The sequence below is a fragment of the Colossoma macropomum genome, unplaced genomic scaffold (assembly GCF_904425465.1).
Source record: "Colossoma macropomum unplaced genomic scaffold, Colossoma_macropomum, whole genome shotgun sequence".
NCBI lineage: Eukaryota > Metazoa > Chordata > Actinopteri > Characiformes > Serrasalmidae > Colossoma > Colossoma macropomum.
The window spans coordinates 11,395,730-11,408,081 of NW_023494789.1; the positions used below are offsets into that span (position 1 = coordinate 11,395,730).

General features: G+C 39.4%; 1 protein-coding gene across 2 annotated transcripts; it reads left to right on the forward strand.

Moving 5' to 3' along the window:
• Positions 1-303: 303 nt before the first annotated feature.
• Positions 304-12,078, forward strand: LOC118807899 (HMG box-containing protein 4-like). Of its 2 annotated transcripts, XM_036570079.1 has the most exons (13): positions 304-393; positions 1,083-1,119; positions 1,251-1,379; positions 1,998-2,079; positions 2,224-2,562; positions 3,782-3,997; positions 4,097-4,200; positions 5,084-5,165; positions 6,748-6,812; positions 7,097-7,214; positions 7,715-7,956; positions 9,122-9,244; positions 11,563-12,078. In XM_036570079.1, exons 2-13 carry the CDS (start codon positions 1,096-1,098, stop codon positions 11,605-11,607), a joined length of 1,569 nt encoding a protein of 522 aa, XP_036425972.1. In that variant the 5' UTR covers positions 304-393; positions 1,083-1,095; the 3' UTR covers positions 11,608-12,078. The 2 variants fall into 2 exon arrangements, with proteins under 2 accessions (XP_036425972.1, XP_036425973.1); XM_036570080.1 differs by lacking the exon at positions 1,083-1,119 and having other exon boundaries at positions 308-393; positions 11,563-11,607.
• Positions 12,079-12,352: the final 274 nt, after the last annotated feature.

Genomic DNA, 12,352 nt, shown 5'->3' on the forward strand with positions numbered 1-12,352 from the left:
AACCACCCTTAATTATTATGTTTACATCTCAACCAGTTAATAATGTAGATTTAAAAAAGAAAAAAAACGGATTCCTCCTTTAAACTTTTCAGACGTCTGGTTCCTATCGCCACCATTGTAAAGAATGCTGAATACGTTATCTAGAACGGAGCATTTCACATCCGACTAATTTGAATGACTTTGTTTCGTCTTGACGATTTAATTACAAATCACATAAAGATAAATCGGTAGCATTTCCCCCGTAAGTGTTCCTTTTAATCGGTCTATCAAAAGTAGCCGCTCTTTTCTCATCCGGCCGCCGGAGGCGCTGTTGTTGTTTTCCACAATGTAGCTTTCAGCCGGTGATCAAGATGGCGGTGAAGCTAGCTTGAGGTTTACGAATGGTAGCTAACGGTAATTTTGCTTTTTAATTAATACAAATTACGGTTTTGGTGATAAGTGTCGATATCTGAATTGTGAAGTTTAAAAGTTGTTAGGGCCGAGTGTGCTGCGATAGAACGAGGTGGCGGCTTCAAAAGTTAGCCAGCTAACTTAGCTAGCTGGCTAGTTAGCCAACTGCAGCTAAGCTGCTGCACTCAGTTGGCTGGATCCAGCTAATTAGCCAACTAGCTGGCTAACTGTGTTAAAACTAACCCATATTTACCTACCAGCTATGCAAGTCCACGGCAAACACTATTAGCGAGCAAGAAGAGGAGAAGCGTTAGCTGGCTGGCTAGCTGGCTATCTAGCTAACTACATAGCGCGCCGGCTAACATACATAAACAATGCTTTCCCGCCTGGGTTTGAAAAACCTCGATTGAGTCTACGCAATGCCCACTTACTTTACCCACAACAAAACTTTCCATTCAAAGTTGTTTGATAGCTGTGATCAGCTTTACTTTTCAGTAAGACACTGAAAGAGCACTAACAGCGTTTCTAGGCTCTTTAACTTCTGATAGTCTGTTTCGGTTCCACCTTTTTAGTCAGACTGGAGTTTGATCACTGCCTTTGGAAGGTTATGGTGTGATTGGTGCCCATTTGCTTAGAGCTTTTATCGAGAAAAAAGGTTCAGTTTATTAATAAGAGTTCAATTGGGTTCACAGGGGACACTGGGACATGGGAATTTTGTCCCGCACTGTGGTAAGTGCTTAGGTTGTTTAAAACTATTATGCACGTTTTGATATCAGAAAAGCTTTTTCAGCAGACGAGATAGGCAAAATGTTGGAAATGGAATCTCACGGTCTTCAAACTAACTTTGGATGATGTTTCAGATGGAGGGTGAGGTGAGCCTGGTGGCAGGCCGCAGTCAGAGAGAGAAGAGGAGATCTTATAAAGACCTCCTGCGAGAAGAAGAAATCATTGATGCAGAGGTTCGCAAATCCTCAAAGAAACGTCCAAAGGTACGGAGGCTGAGGGCTCATGGATGTTGTATGAGAGAAGTCGCTGTGCTTGCTGTCAGTTATGCACTGCTCTGGGTTTGCTGTATGTATGTTTCAGGTCAAAGTCCTTTTTAAATGAAGATCTTTTCCACCTCCGTATTATGTGATCAACTGCAGTTTAACATTTTGCATATGCACAAGAATTTCAAATGTATATTTTGCTTATATGTACACTATACACAGCTTATGTACTGTACATTTTAACTGTACATTCTTTGTGACATTACACATTCTTTTATTTCTAAGTGAAAGTGAGTTAACGTGTTCTACAGGGAGCACAATTCTTCAAAGTTTCATGCATTTGCAAATATTTGAGAGCGTGCCACATTTTCTTTTTGGTTGAAAATCTCCATTTAGTATTCTATGTCCAGGACCAGGCTCAATCCCTGTCTGGGAAGTTGACCCCTAATGTTTTATTTTTCTTCCAAAAGAAGTTGTGCGCTAAAACTTACAGAATGCTATATTTAAGTTTGTTCCCTGTAGGTTAAACGAAAAGAAAATAAACAAAATGTAATTAGACCAGGGTACCCAAACTTTTGCACAAGACTGTATTCTGGATTCTGATTCTGATTCCCCAAGGACGCCGAGGGGCACTTAGCAAGCAGTGAGCTTCACAAGAAGAAAAAGAAGAAGCATGAGGAAGAGGATTATCACTACAAAGGTGGGCAAGAGCTAGCAAGGAAAATGCTTCTTACAAGATGGATGATTGATAAATAAATTTACATATAATGATGTATGACCTAATTTGTGAAATCACGGAATACAAAAATACAATGCTGTTTCTCTCCCTTTGTCGCTCCCGAAGACCATGGCTCTGCGTCACACCACAAAAAGAAGAAAAGACTTTTGGAGAGTCCTGGTGCGTCCGTGTCCTCCTCCAGCTCTCCACACACTGCTGTGACTGCCATGGGCCTCCTCCAAGCCATCACCTCCCCCACGGCTGTGGGCTCTGAGCCCAGCCCCTCATTTCCCAAAAAACCTTTGTACCCCTCCCACCACATGGTTAAGGAGAAAAAGAGAGAGAATATGGGGATGCCCAAGCCTGCAAAGAAACAACAACAACAACAACAGCAACAGCAGCAGCAGCAGCAGCACATAGTGCGAGAGGCGCTGCCTGTGGTTGGAGAGGAAGTGGAGCTGGAAGGTGAGAAAGGGATGACAAGAACACTTTTGTATGTATTTTTCTGTATCAAAAGAATACAGTTTTGTCTGTGTGATGTTTAGAAACTAGGGACACAGTGATATGAAATTTCTGGACTGATGCGACAACTGATAATTAACACATAATTAACAATAGTGGTAGGTACTGATATCAATAACTAGTTTTTTTTTGCTGTTTGAAGTGTACTTTCACATCTACCTTGTTAGGTCTGGACTTGGATTTTTCAGTTCGGTCCAAACCAAAATAGCAGATGAGAAAGCTGCCTCGGACCACGGTCTGGACCAAATGACCAATATTTGGTCTGACTAATTAAGGTGGTCTTTGTCCAGGTCAAACTGAACCATGGTTCGCTTTGTATGCAGTGTAGAAAAACTTTTTAGGATGGTTTGGACTTTTGGACCGATTTCAGGAAGCTCAGGCAAGCTATTGTCACCCATTAAACAACAGAAAGAGAAAAAGAACCGGGAGAGGCGTAAAATGAGCCGCAGTGGCAGATGGGGACAGGAGGAGACGAAAAATGAATGAAAAGGTCAAAAGTCAACTTGAAAAAATGCTAAAAAGTATACCCTATTTTCTGAGAGGATGAGAGAGAGAGTATATTCATTTTTCTCCATTCAAACGGAAAAGTCTACCTGCCGAATTGACAATACAAATAAAAACTGATTAGGCAAATGATATGATGTTTTTTTAAGGGGGGTTAGAATAGCAGCATTCTCGTTTGTTCTGATGAATCACACTAATGAGTAATTGTGTCAGGGTTAGTTTTAGTGGAACCAATTCTGTCAAGTGTGAACACACCCTTGCATAGCCACAAGATCATACATTTAAATATTTTACATTAATAAGCAGACTTCCAGAGACAGTTGAAGTGACAACCTACCACTGTAGCTCCATATATGTAAGTCACCCATGTTTGTGAGTAGTGCGAATGCCCAGCACTAACAACTACATGTGTACCAGTATGTTCACTAAAGCTAAAAACAGAGGGCTAAATTATTGGGTGCAATTATCAGCTGTAATTCCGATATTAGACTAATTATAATAATTTCTCATCAGCTTCTCCAAAATCAATATGGTTGCATTCATGACAGAAAACTTTTGATTAGAGTGCGCTCTCCATAGAGGCATAAAAGTTAGTCTTGATGTCAGTAGCTTTTTCTGTTAGCTGCATTCGCTCATGTGTTCTTCCCCTTCATCAAAGAGCATTATGGGGCCTCGTACGAGTTTCTGGACGATGACAGCTCCTCTTCGGGAGAGGACACAGATAATGGGCAGCTTGTCATCGACGACTCTTTCGCTCCGTACAGCAAGAAGAGCAAAAAGAGCAAGAAAAGCAAGAAGAAGAAGGATAAAGAGAGAGACAGAGATAGAGAGCACAGGCATAAACACAGCAGCAAAAGCATGAAGAAAAACACAAGTAAGTTATAATGGAATATTTCGGTCATGTATTCTTTTCATCACTTGTAAAGTGATCTGTCTCTGAGCTCTCTCTGTCTCTCTTGCTCCCCTGCCTTAGCCAATGGCAGTTCTGATGGTGGGTTATACACTGTAGGACGGTCAGGATCTCACAGTGAGAAGAAAAAGAAGAAAGATGACAAGACCAGGTTAAAGGTGGAGAAGGTAAAATGTCTCAGTTGATTTTTTTTTTTTTAATTAACTGAATTGTCAGTATGCCTTTCAGCAGTCACATACTTTTCTCAGTTTGGCGATATATCAGCAGTAGCTATTTATAGTAATGAGAAAAAATGTAGAATGTTTACAGCAATGTTTGCTGGGTGTGTTACAAAAAATAAGTTTCTTTCTTATTCTGTGTGATAAACATGTGTAAGTTTTATATAATTTTACGAGAACACAAAATCTATAGTATTTGTCCAGAAGTATCCAGACGGCCTTCTAGTTGGACAATTCAGCTGCTTAAGGCTGCAACATTGCTGACACAGGCTTTCAACAGCACTCGCATAACTTTTATAATCTCTATAAAAAAACATTGACTAATAGAATGCCTAAGATCAGGATACCCAGTGCCAAGAGTCAGTTAGAGGGGTATAAGCCCCCCTAGCACTGAAACTGCGTTCTATATAGTGATGGAGCTCCATCCAATAACTTTGGGATGAGTTGGAGTGATTCAGAACTGATCATCCAAGACCAATACTTGACCTCGCTAATGCTCCTGTGGCTGAATGCAGTCAAATCCTGACAGCAGCATCTAGTAGATAGCCTTCCCAGAAGAGTGGAAGGGGACAAACTCTCTTGATTTTTGAAGAAACGCCGCATTATTAGTCAACTACAAATTTTTTGATAGTGTATGCCAGGTGTAAGACCATTACCTATGAAGCCTGAGTTCATTAACCTTAATCTGATACATCATACTGTGAAATATTTTGACAATATAGTGATATTGCATTGTCAGAACCAGGGTTAGGGATTAAAGGATGAAATAAACTGGATATAAAGTGAGTCAACTAATCTCTCGTTTCTGTGTCTCTCTCTGTTTCTCTTGCAGACAAAGAAGAAAGGACTCACAGCGTATCAGATCTTCTATAAGGAATATAGGTTGAGTATCCTAGAGGAACAGCCAGGTCTAGGTAAGTAGATTTAAATTGTTAGGGTGAAATTGTATCAAGATTAATTCTTGATAAGTGAGTGTTAATATAATGTTTTTTTTTTAAATGATAATAAAGGCAGTGTAGTATCTGTCATGAAGTTTGTATTTTCTAAAACTTTAATAAGGTTAAAATTGGACAGATTCATGTTTGGGGACAGAGGTCCTTGATTATCACATCATCATTCAACATCCGTGATTTCAGTATAGTGACGTCCAACTGGTCGCCTTCTTACTCTGATTTTCAATTTTGGAGGTACAAGACCTGTACATTAATGTTTATTGCTGTTTTTCAATGTCACACTGTAGTGTTTCATAAGCTTAAAAAATGTAAGATTAACATATAGCATTAGATTGATTAATTTTCATGAAGTTAAACTCTAATTAACTATTTTCTTGCACCCCCCAAGCTCAACATGATGTTCTCAGTATGCACCACATCTATTTTGGTGCATTTATGTACATGAAGTGTTGGTCATTTTGCAGAAGTTCTTGTCCAGATCAAATTAAAAACCCCATGATAAGAATAGAATGCAAAGTGATAACAAATGGTGTAAAGAATCTTAGGCTGGCTTTTCATGGTAAAACTTTGATACAACTACAACATGAAACAATTTCCATGCAACTTGACAGTTACGTAAAGCAAATCAAAAATAATCAACACAAACATGCAACACATTTCTCTATTCTACTGTTTAAGATTAGCAGCTTGTATTTTTGATATACTGCATAATTCTGGTGATACATAACCATCTGTGATTTGTTAATTAGCCTGTATTTGTATCTGTGTATCATTTTTATGTTGAAAGATCACAGTACAGCAGACTAACACAACAAAATAAAACTTAGCTGTCCTATAGTGTTGGCTGACTAGTTAACTAACGAGTCACGCTAACTGGTTAGAAGCAACAAGCAACGTTATTCCAAGAGACCATCCCCTGTTTATTTTCTTTTTCAGGTGTGTTTACTGACCTTAGTCAATGGACGCATCACTATTTGATTGTTCGTGATCACATGATATCTGTGTTGTGATTGGCTGTTTCATAGAGTTGAGTTTCAAATGACTTTCAAGTGAATTTCAGGAAATAAACTAAAGTTGCGTCAAAGTTAAAGCCAGCTTCATGACCTCAAGACAATAGTCATGTCCTAGTATGAGTGCTTTTATTTAGAGGCCTTTTGCTATATGCACAACCCAAGTATGCGGCTTGTTACATGACAGTTAACATGTTATTACACATTCATAAGAGAAGCTTAAGATGTAGTTTTCTATTCAAGTTGCAGGGTGTGGGATTTAGATCTTTTGGTTTTGTTGTATTTCAGTTGGATTCAGGGTTCACTGACTGACATTTAGTACAATAGCTCTTGTTTCTTACTTGACTTTTAAAGGTTACTCCCTTATCACATTCATAATAAAAAGCTTCAAAAATAGAATAAACATACAATGAGCTTTTGATTGTAATAATGTAAGAAAGTTCGACCCCACTCAAATGCCATTGTGTAGCACATCATAATGTTTTAAAATACTTGGCATGAATGTTTACCTTCTTACTGGTTTTGTGATGCAGAATTTGGGGACTTGAGTAAGAAGTTGGCAGATGCGTGGAAGCAGCTCCCTGAGGGAGATAAACAGGTAGTGCTACCATGTGATTGTCTACACTGAATGTTTATTTTATTACATCATTGTGTCAATACATCAGTATAATTAGCATTGTATGTTGTTAGCATTTAACATAGCAACCTTTATTATATTTTTAGAACATTCTGTATGAGATTTTCTGGTGATGAATTTGCTACCTTCTACATGGGAACTGGCCGAAGAAGAAATCAGTAGTTTTCCATACGGTTAATATGTGTTATATATGTTGACGTTTTTGATGAATGGCTTATTGAGTTGATTCTCTTGGTCACTCTCAGGTGTGGAGGGAGAGGGCGGAGTATCTTCAGCACAAGAGGATGAAGTCAGAGTCCAGTACAAGTAAACACAGCAAACACAGCCAGCCCAAACCTGCCAAAGACACCAGCAAATCTAAAGGCTAGTAGCCCACCGCTGTCTTTATCTCTGCAACTCTGACACTTTAATCTGCAGCTTCCCATTCCTGGTCCTGCAGTAACCCCTGTGCATTTTTGTGTTTTCTCCACATCCAACACATCTGATACAACTGTTCAGCTTATGGTAAAGCCCTTGTTGATTTAAAGTGGGTGTTACAACAGAAAACATTAAAATGTGTGGTGAGACTTTAACCATATCAGCCTGTACAGCAGGCTGTAGGTATTTTTACTATACAAAACACTAGTAGCTTTTCAGCAACATTGTGAAGTACTAGTGACAGTCAAATACTTCTTGGGAACATCTAAAAGAAGGCTAGCTGTCCTCTTTTTTGATCAGCAGTGTAGCTTAAAAGGGAAGGATAAAAAGGGCCTTCTGTGGACCATATTCAGTAAGCATGGATACATAACTGACTTTTACCTTAATTAATATAATCAGAAATGTCTTTGGTCAGTCAAACAGTAACCCTCCTTCATCCCTCACAGGTGGTGCATCGTTCACAAACGTGGTTGCCCCTGCAACAGTAATGCCAGCAGTATCAAGTGTGCCGAAGAGAGTGGAAGCAGTGGTCTCTCCAGCGCAGAACGGTACAGCTCTGGTTCCCGTAGCTGAGGTCCCGCCCTCCCCTCTCAGAGACCCTGAAGTGGACCCTATCGATGCCGCAGCTCACTTGCAGCTGCTGGGGGAATCACTCTCTCTGATTGGTCGCAGGCTGCAGGAAACCGAGGTATGAAAGACTTTTACGCCATTGCCACAGAAACAGTCCTTTGCCAGAGACTTTGGCCTTGGACCTCTAGGAGCGGATCAGTTCAGAAGCGTGATCTGTTCGCACTGATGTTAGATATAGGTCACATTTGAAAAGATAACATTAAGGATTAAACAAAAGACGTCATATTTAAAGGCCACGTTCTGCCTGTAAAAATGTCCCAAATCTGATTTACTGCCTGTTTGGGCTTTGGGCTGAACTTAACAACTTGTGCAGAAGAACATCTTGTATGCTCATCAGACAAACCCAGCTGTCCTTTACTTTCCTTATTAAGATTAATAGATTCCTTTCAAGTGATACCAGAATGAGCTGTGCAGACTGCTATTTGAAGGACAAACAGCAACTGTTTTAATTGTGGATGCTGAACGGAGGAGAAAAATGAAGCTTAGTTGTTTCATTTACCTGCTGTAATGAAGCATGGTAGCAGAAGTGGCCCAAATTCAGTGCCAAAGTGGTGATATACTGGATAACAAGACTTTGTCTGTCTGAAGCTGCTTTGACTCCTTAGCTTTGTCCAGATTATCCTTGAAGTAAACATGGTTTTGAAAAGCTGTTGATTGTTCTTGTTAGAAATGTTTGTTTATTTGTTTACATTGCTCACGCTTGTCTCGGTCGTCTCCCGAAATGACAGACGTGAAGAGTGACCATAGTAACAGCCTTTTTAATGATGTTGTCTTAAGGGATCTGTTTCCGAAATGCATAATTGTAATAAATACCCCGTAGACTGATGTAAAGTTGCATGATTTCTGAGCTGACTGTTCTGACAGAAGTCACATTGCTGTGTATTGGAGATTTGGTATCGGATTTCAGTACCACATATGAAATGAGTCCCAAATCGGAGTTGAAACTGTCTTTAAAAATATCCGTATCAGAAGTGAAGAAAGAGATCAGATTTGGGACCTGCAGTGTGAACGTCTAAATCTAGATCTGGAATTTCAGTTGGTCAGAATAAAATTTAGCTTAATTATTATGGGGGGCCGACATGGGCTGTGACTGTCTGCAGAAGACAAAGCAAAATACTATGTTGTATAACTGTTAAAGAATCATTAATCTGTATCTGGGAACGTCTCCCGGCCGGGTGTTGTGAGTAGTAATAAACATTGACTTTGTGCATGTTTGTGTACAGGGTATGGTGACGGTGTCAGGCTCTCTCTCTGTTCTTTTGGATTCTGTGCTGTGTGCTCTCGGTCCTTTGGCGTGTCTCACCGCTCAGGTGCCAGAACTCAATGGCTGCCCTCCGCACGTACTGGTAACAACACCATCCCGTTCCCTCCTATACCACACATAATACTTAATACATTGATGTGTAAGGATACTGTTAACTACAGTAAACTATTACAATAATCTGTAATAAAAAAAAACTGTCCTCCAAATAAGACAGCTCATTTGCTTAAATTCCACGCAACTTCAAACAGAGGATACTTACTGTAACGTGTTTGGCTGTGTATTTATAAAAGCTCTCAAATATGTTTTACACAGTACATAAACACCCAAGAAGAGCTGCTTTATTTATTTTGAAAGAGGATGTAGATTCTGGTAATTCACCAACACTAGTGCCAAAAATAACACGGAACTGCACACTCAGATTATGAATCTTCCACAGAATTACATTATTTTCTCAGTATCTAATTATTCTGCTGGATTTAGTGATCTTAAACCATGTTATATGCAAATAGAAACTTCAAAGTCTGCTCAAAAAATCATATTCGCTATTATTTTTGCTGTTTGCACTGTGAACACCTCCATGTTGATGTGATGCCACAGAATTGCAAGTCAGAAGTCACAGAACTTTCCAGCCAGGAATTATAAGTTGGGGGTTCAAGTGTTTTACTATATTATTATTTGTATTTATCAGTCATTGAGGAAGTTAAATGCCTGTAACAGTACAAAACAACTGTGCAGTGCTGTGAATACTAGATTCAAATAGTCGCACTGGTGTTCTGCAAATTTTAATAATGTTTTAACATGTCGCTGTTAAAAAAACAAAAGTGTTCCATGACCATTTGGAAGTGTGTGACTGACAGTGGCCTGCAGCCATGTAAACATTGCCATGGTGACAGCAATAACAAAGAAGATGAAAGGTTATCAGACGAGACATTTAGCAGTGTCTTTTGTTTATTTTAGGTGGAAAAGTCTGGAGGATTATCTTTTTACATTTTTGATTTTTTTATTTTGGATTAATACCCATCTCCATCTGGCATCCATGACTCTCAAAAAATGATCATCATTTACTCCATCACCACGGTCATTTGGGAAGGTTGAATTCTTGACGGAATGTTCTGCTGATGATGCACTGCTATTGCCACTGACAGTGGCAGAATTTTCTGTCACTGTATTGTTGAAAACTATGCAGTATCCAGTTTGCCGTCACCTGTGTACCATCATTATGTAAACACAGCATAAGAGTCAGTACACTGTCCTCACAGTTCAAATTAAATTCAGGATACTCACAGTTTCAGGCTTTTGTGACAAAATTTGCTCAAGTTGAATAAAATTACAGAAAAAATAAATGATCATATAAACTTCATTTAAATGTGCTACACAGTCAAGCCGATACCACTGAATCTATTTAGGCAGTTTCCTATTTAAGAAGTTTCCATACAATGAAAAGTCTAAGTGTTGGCCCTGTCATCAGGAAATAACGAGTTCGATCCCCGGTGATGCTACAGCCATTCGTGGCTGAGAGTCCAAGAGAGCACAGTTTTGTTGCTCTCTCCAGGGGGCTAGGATGGCCCCCCGTCTCTCCCCATCACGAATTGCGATGCTAGTCAGCGCAGGCGTCAGTGAGCTGACGTAATAGAATTGGCAGTTAACATTCTCCTCCAAACATGTTCAGCTGTCCAGTGATATTGCATTAGCAGCAATTCACAAAGATTTGGTGGAAGTAGGTTTTAGCCTTCACGCTTCTAGTGCTGTTGGTATTGTGTGACTGGGGGAGTCTTAACTAGTGGGTGGAATTGGGACAGGACCAATTTGGGGAGAAAATAGGAAAAAATGCTGAAAAAAATACTTTGATCAGTCCCTGTCCTTTTTTACATACATCACTTACTTAAATAAAACACAATTTATTTAGTGATGCGCTGAAATTAAACTATTTGACTGAATCCGAAACTGAAATTAAGGACACAATCAGCCTGAAACGAAATCAAAAACCGAACAAAAGTGTTCATTTATATAAGGCTGTTTATTTATGCCTTAATTACCATGTTGGGAAAGAGAACTGAGAAAAGTCAATGTAATTTTAAAACTTAATTTTAATTTAATTGAATTCCAGAACACCTCCGCTATGACAACACAAAACACTTTATTTTTTTAGTACGTAAATCTCGTGAACGTGGCTTTGGAGCTCCCATCTTGCAGTCTGAAGTTTCTCCAGCAGGGGCGCCATTAGCACACAAGTCAAATTTATTGAATGTTAGCATTTTCAGTATGTCAAACAACTCCCTTTTTGTTCATTTTTGTGAGTTTGAATACAAATTGAACACTTAATGTTGGTCTGTGTCTTGCTGTTATCCTCCGTGATCAGTATCTGATGTTTTCTTTCTCTCTTCTGTAAATCTTTTTCAGTCAAACACTCTGGACAATATAGCCTATGTCATGCCTGGACTCTGAATGCTGCCAGACCATCTCTCCACCTGGCCTCCCCCACCCCTGTCTCTCATGCACACTCACACTCTCTCTCTCTCCCTCTCTCTCTCTCACTCACACTCTCTATTTTCTCTCTCTCTCGCGCTCTCTTTCTCTCTCTCTCTCTCTCTCTCTCACTCACACTCTCTCTGTCTCTCTCTGCCTCTCTCTGTCTCCCTCCATCTCTCTCTCTCTCTCTGTGTGTGAATAAAGGACCTTAGCTGGTAGCTCCTCACCCTTGGGCCCTCCCGGCCCAAACAATACTCCTGTTTTTCAACAAGGAAAAGGACTTGAATTGCACATTTTTGCACTGGACAGACCACAGGAACAAGTCTACTTTTAACCTGCTTCTTAACCCGTTGTTCCATTTTTATCCTATCTACTATTGATTTTGTATTTCTGTTGGTGTGTGTTTTGTTGTTCTTTCAATTAAAAGTATTTTAGTGATCGCTTTTAGCTTCCGTGCCTCTGGTCTGATTTTAAAGAGGGTGATTTTATTGTGGGTGGAATACTTTCACTGTTAACTCCTCCAAATTAATTCATTTAAAAGCTCAAGTTACTCACCAGTTAAACAATTAATAGTACTGTATAAATCCCGTGTGTCAAACACAAGGTCCGAGACACAATCCTATCCGGCCCGCAAAATATTGAAATTTTCTATTAATATAAGCAACAAACATAAAAATTCTGCACAATTTCACACCAGTTGTATTTCCAAACAACTAACTGC